This window comes from Siphateles boraxobius, unplaced genomic scaffold, assembly GCF_051911475.1.
Source record: "Siphateles boraxobius isolate OS27281-9 unplaced genomic scaffold, OSU_SipBor_1 65, whole genome shotgun sequence".
In the NCBI taxonomy this organism is placed as follows: domain Eukaryota; kingdom Metazoa; phylum Chordata; class Actinopteri; order Cypriniformes; family Leuciscidae; genus Siphateles; species Siphateles boraxobius.
In genome coordinates, this window is record NW_027509192.1 from 17208904 (window position 1) to 17215523 (window position 6620).

At 44.4% G+C, this 6620-nt stretch overlaps 1 protein-coding gene across 1 annotated transcript in view; it reads left to right on the forward strand.

Moving 5' to 3' along the window:
• osbpl5 (oxysterol binding protein-like 5) overlaps positions 1–1775 on the forward strand; it is a 66069-nt gene extending 64294 nt beyond the window's left edge. Inside the window, exon 22 of the mRNA XM_077211336.1 lies at positions 10–1775. Within this exon, the coding sequence (XP_077067451.1) occupies positions 10–145 (136 nt within the window). The 3' untranslated portion in view covers positions 146–1775. The remainder of the gene's footprint in view (positions 1–9) is intronic.
• The last annotated feature ends 4845 nt before the right edge of the window (positions 1776–6620 follow it).

The window sequence follows — 6620 nt, forward strand, 5'->3', positions numbered from 1 at the left end:
TTTCTTCAGAAACCTGAGTGCATTGGGTCGTCAGATAGCGCGACACAAGACGGAAGAGGAGAGCAAGTCCTTGAGTGGACGCCACTGTCTCATCCTCTGCATGCTGTTGCTCTTTCAGCTACTCATCAACTACGTCTTCACTTGAGATGCCGTCACCTAGCGCCCATCGCCTAGCAATCGTTGCCTAGCAATAAACACAGCCAAACTATCACCGTCACACAGCCCCTTGAATGCCCCACCGTGATGTTGCTACCAACCGTAGCCCACCATCAAGCACTAAGCACTTCAATTAGAGAGAAAGAGACTCTTGTTTTAATTCATATGACAGATAATCATTTAAGAGTGGATGTAAAATACTCTACTGCCACTCTTGTTAATTGATGTGTTCCCTCTTCCCTACGCACTATTTCTTGGCAATATTCGTCATCTATTTGTGTCACATTTGAATGCAGTTGAATGGGTTTTTTTCTGTGTGTGTTACCGACAAACTCCTCTTCCATTTATACACCGGGCCTTAATACTGATGCCAAAAATGGGAAAAAAACTAACAAAAGAAAAGTCAGTGAAGTCCGCCAGTGCAATTTCTTATGCTTTCAACCACACAAATTAGCTCATTTTATTATTTTACCAAAACAGTGTTTCTGTATAGAACAATACAAAGAAGAGTACATGTTTACAAACTTGATTGTACACTACACAATGGAAAACAATGCTCCGACACCAAATGCGTAGTGTAGATTTAGATGAAGAATTGACGGTAGCACTATGGTAACAGAACGAACAATCATCCATAAGACTGAGGGTGTGTTCACACTTGTAGTTCGGTTCCCTTGGTCCGGACTAGTGTTCAGATTGGCATTTTGACACCGAGCCTAAAGGTATAGGGATACAACCTAATTGGTTGGCATATGCTTGAGCTTTCTGTCCTTTTTAAGGTCGCATTTTCCTGTTTTTGGTTCGTTTACATGTTTTTAAAAGATGAACGCAATACAGACTAGTCGAACCACACCAAAGTTTGTTTGGAACCAAGACCTTTCTTTTCAGTGGTCTCAGTCCGCTTGTTTGGTGCACCAGGGTTTGGATGGGAGCGTTCACACTTATTCAAATGAACCGCACTAACAGAGCAATCGCACCAGGGTTCGTTTTAATCGAGCCAAACATTCCAAGTGTGAACACACACCCTAAGACATGCATATTCATGACTGTTTGTTTGGCATTAGCTAGGTCAGTCCCAATAGAGACACGTGAGGCCTTCTTGGAAGTTCCAGTTCATTGATGTTGCTCCGATGAAGTGTGATATGTTCGATAGTGAAGGCGTGACTGGGGAATCGAAAGTGTATATATTTGTTTGAAACATTTGAAATTGAGAATGTATTTATTTGATCATTTGACTTGATTTGTTTTATATGTAATCATACTGTTTTTAAGAACACATTCATTCAGGTTTTCTGGGAGCAAGTCCAGTAGAGCATCATACTGCTTTCTCTACTCAAGGTTTTTATTGTGTTGTAAATTGACCCCTTAGTGGGGAACTGTTAAGGTCAAAGTACAAAGCTTCCAATGCAGGATTCATATAGGAAATTTGTGCTTGAATGATGCTTGTGCTCTTGAGCCATAGTTCAAACCATTGAAATTTAAAAATAATTTTTCATTTGACTTTTCCTTTTTTTACACAGCACTCACAGTACAGTTATCTTCCCTGAATGAAATGAATGGCTCACTGTTTGTTTATGATTGTTGCAATTACAGCACCACAGTAAAGTTTTACATTTCAACATGTTGCTTTGTCTTCTTTGAAACATTCACAATAAGTAAAGCATTTAGATTAGTTTTAGAAAGATTGTTAAGTTTTGGGACTGTCAAAGCCGGTCCGCCAACAGCAAGTTGACTGTGCGTCTGCTACCTTGTTATATGCATGGATGATTATCTATATCTGCAATAGACTTCAGCAGATGATTTAGCTAACTAACACAATACAACAAGATGACAGCATTAGCTAACACGACATTAAAAAGTTACTGTAGTTTAAAAGCCTGTAATATTAATACATAAAAAAAAGAAACCCACACATTCTCGTCCCACTTCAAGAATCTAAAATCTGTGGTTTTTACAGTCAGAGGCTGCTTAATGTTGTGCCATCTTGGAAAACTAATTTATTTTAAATGTGAGTTACAACAGCATCTGAAATGTAGACCGTTCTAAGATGGCAGATGCATCAATGTGTCTGGAGCGGTTAAATGTGGACACTCAAAACACTTCAGCAACATGCTAACAACCAGTCAAAACACATTAGCAACATGCTAACAACCAGTCAAAACACATTAGCAACATGCTAGCAGTAGCAATCACAAAAATCACAAAAGGTCATCCAAAATCGCATCTTCTTTGACTAGATACTTCATTTGATGAGGAATAAACTTTGCATTAATTGAAAAGCATATTCTATCTAATATGAATGTGTGTATTATAAATGACATCGGGACGTACTACATTTGGCATGTTGTCATTATCTTGTGACCTACCAGCATCAGTGTCACTTTACTGCCATTCAGCTTCTCTCCCATGGCCTCATGCGTAGTAAAGTCTCCAATGGAAGTGTACGTCAGAATCTCACCGGAAGTAGTAAGTCAGTCATTTGGGTAGTTTTCGCCAACTGTTAAACTTTACCATAAATTCGAACATGCTACTTGTCTCACATATCATTTTTCACCTACAACATAGTAAAAACTACAACATAGTACAAAACTCAGAACATCTTAGTAACATGCTAATAACACACATAATCTTAATAACAGCTTAGCAGCTGCCCTTGCAACAACCAAAACACCCTAGCATTCACGTGAACTACCCACAAACCCTTGCTTTGGGATGGTGAGTTTTGTGCATAAGATTTGGGCAAAAAGTTCAAGTTCATTTTCTGGTTCAAAGGACTATGCGGTTGGAGTTTTCTTTTTGTTGTCACAGCAGGCAGTGCTAGGGCTTGTTGTGACATGGTAAGAGTGTGTAGTGTCTGAAAACCCCCTTCCTTCCTTCACTTCCCTGAGTAAATGCAGGCCTGTGGAATAAAAGTGCATTATTTGCGGTCTGCTGTCTTATCTGGTTAAAAAAAAAAAGAGAACTACTTCCTCAACCTACCTATGTAGGTAAAATGTTCATGGAAACTGAATGTAGAAAAAGCCTCCAGGCAGAAGTTGGGTGTGGTTATTTGGGGAGCATATGAGTCAGTGATATACTTCAGTGATTGATACTTTTTAAGCAATACAACGTCAAATAAAGCTGTAGGTGAGGAGACAAGTTCTATTTTAGTACAACATCACAATCAGGATTGCTTGGTTTTAGGTTATTGCAACATCAATGTGGCAAGCAGGGCGGGGCAGAGAGCCGTGGGAACGGAGCGAGATGAGATAGATGAGATAGGACCAGGCCTAGACTTTTGTCACCGGGTGAGACAAATAGGAACCTTAAAACAGGAACTTGTTGCACGGGGGAGCAGCTTCCGGTGTAACACCGGGACGGTTCCGGTGGCATGTCATGGCCGCCAGTGTTGACGAGCGCCAGCTGTGGACACTAATCAGGCCGTTATCGGTGAGCACATGCGGGAAGAGGTACATATAAGGCGTAGTTCGAAGAGATAACGGTTTGAGTTTTGTTTGGTGTTTGGGTTTTCCACGTTGGGTTCCCTTGGCGTTCTTGACAGCAGACAGCACAAAGCAGCAACCGCAGTGCATACAAGTGTGGGGATGTTTACACATTGAAGACGGGTGAGTGCCCAACATGTGTAACTGAGAGAACAGAGTGATTAAGGGCAGCGCTGAAGATCCATGCTGTCACCAAGGAGAGATGTTAAGTACACTTTTTTGCATCAACATACGAAAGGGGATGTTATGAAGATTTACCAAGAACATTCTAAATACTGATTTGCGCTGGCTGGGACCATGGGTGCTTCTCAATATCCCTCCTCGTCTCCTCGCTCCTCTGTCCTCCATCCTATGACCCGGAAACCAATCAAGCACAGCCATCTTGAAGGACATCTCAATTCTCTAATTGCACCGCGAGGAGACAAGGATCGAGGATTGAGGAGGCTTTCAGAGGAGTCCTGAGCGAGGATACACAGGTGTATCCTATGCGGAAGTGTTTTATTGACTAAACGTGACGCACGTATACATTCTCCTCCCCCTTCACATTGGTCACAATAATTTGAATTTATACGTTACCCTTGCTGTTTATATAAACTACACATCTCACATATTTCAACAGGGTATCTTGTTTTATTATTATTCATTATGCATTTCTTAAATAAACAAACTTCAACAACATAAGGGCAGATCCGTTGAGCTCTGCTGATGACGCTATGAAGTGACGCTCGAGTGATCAAGTATTCCAATGTATATAAAAAACTTTCATTCGATTCCTCCGTCCTCACTTTCTTTCCTTGCGTCCTTCCCTCACAACCTACAGGGGGAGGAGCTGAGGCGCTAGGAAAGGAAGCGAGGAAAGGAAACGAGGATGCACAAATAAGAAATGAGAAGCACCCCATGTGTTGTCTCTCTCGTTGTGAGTCTTAGAGACCAAGGAAGGAACTGGGCTTTTAGGATTGCTCTTGAAACCTGATACCCCCGTGTAGAAAGCCATCGATGGATTGTCTGACCCTGCAAAGATGGAGTGAAGGCCTGTTGTTCATGAGAGGTGATGTGGCATTGCAGTGTCTGAAAGTGTGAAGTGAGCACATGTAAAGAGTTATAGTATTGATGCATGCACGAGTGTGGGAGACCAAATCATTACCATCATTCTATGATCTTTGTTTGGGGAAGCAGAACCAGTGGAGTATCAAAAATCTAATCTGATCCGTTGATTGTAAAGTTGTGTCAAGGGGCCCAACCACCTGATGTTATATTGGAGAAAGGAGAAGCTCGGCCTCGTGTGCGGGTGAGAAGAACCGTAATTAAGTTTATGGGATATTACTTTGTGGTCATCCATTCTAAAAGAACAGAAAAAGCCCAACCACCTCACCTGGTCTTACAATCCCTTTTTCCTGCTTACTGCTGTGTTTGATCTGCTGCCGCTCTACGAGCTGAGAGAGACTGCTGCGACCTCACCGTCTGTCCTGGGAGGAGGAAGAGCCGAGAGTCAGCTGACTGCTGCGCCCTCACCGGCTGTCCTGAGAGGAGAAAGAGCCGGTTAGTAGCTGTTGGATTTCATACTCACGATTGTATTCCGTGTGCATAGAAAGTCTGCTGACTGCTGTGTCTGATCTGCTGCCGCTCTACGAGCTGAGAGACCCTGTGAACCACTGCTCCAAAGGAGAGTCTGCTGACTGCTGCATCCAATCTGCTGCCGCTCTACGAGCTGAGAGATCCTGTGAACCATTGCTCCGAAGGAGAGTCTGCTGACTGCTGCGATCTGCTGCCGCTCTACGAGCTGAGAGATCCTGTGAACCATTGCTCCGAAGGAGAGTCTGCTGACTGCTGCGTCCAATCTGCTGCCGCTCTACGAGCTGAGAGATCCTGTGAACCATTGCTCCGAAGGAGAGTCTGCTGACTGCTGCGTCCGATCTGCTGCCGCTCTGCGAGCTGAGAGATCCTGTGAACCATTGCTCTGAAGGAGAGTCTGCTGACTGCTGCGTTCGATCTGCTGCCGCTCTACGAGCTGAGAGATCCTGTGAACCATTATTCCGAAGGAGAGTCTGCTGACTGCTGCGTTCGATCTGCTGCCGCTCTACGAGCTGAGAGACCCTGTGAACCATTGCTCCGAAGGAGAGTCTGCTGACTGCTGCGTCCGATCTGCTGCCGCTCTACGAGCTGAGAGATCCTGTGAACCATTACTCTGAAGGAGAGTCTGCTGACTGTTGCGTTCGATCTGCTGCCGCTCTACGAGCTGAGAGATCCTGTGAACCATTACTCTGAAGGAGAGTCTGCTGACTGTTGCGCCCTCACCGTCTGTCCTAAGAAGGAGCCGGGAGTCTGCTGACTGCTGCACCCTCACTGTCTGTCCTGAGAAAGAGCCGAAAGTCTGCTGACTGCTTCGTTCGATTTTCTGCCGCTCTACGAGCTGAGAGATCCTGTGAACCATTACTCCGAAGGAGAGTCTGCTGACTGCTGCGTTCGATCTGCTGCCGCTCTACGAGCTGAGAGACCTTGTGAACCATTGCTCTGAAGGAGAGACTGCTGGCTGCTGCGTTCGATCTGTTACTGTTTGAGGAGCTGAGAAAGCTTGATACTGTTACGAATATGTTGTCCTGCGGTGGACGGGAGAGATCTGGTCCTCCGAGGCGGTGTTTTGTCTCCGCCATCCTTCAAGGAAATGGAGTGCACGGCTGTGCCAACGTTACGAGCCAAAAACCCATTCTCTGCTTCTTACCTTTCACTGTCAGCCGTCACAGACCCTCTTGACCGCCTGCTGGCCAGAGTTCCCCTCGTCGGAGGCCTATGCGGGACATCCTGGAGTGAAGTAAAGAGCCCGGAGTCAATCTGATAGTGTTTTAAGTGCTATTGTTTATAAATAAAAAGAGATTTTATATTATCTGTTGCCTCGCCTGATTGGTCTCTTAGGTGTCGGCTCCCCCGGAATGTGGTTATTGACCCTTGGCCTTGGGAAACGGTTACACTATTTTATGTTGTTTT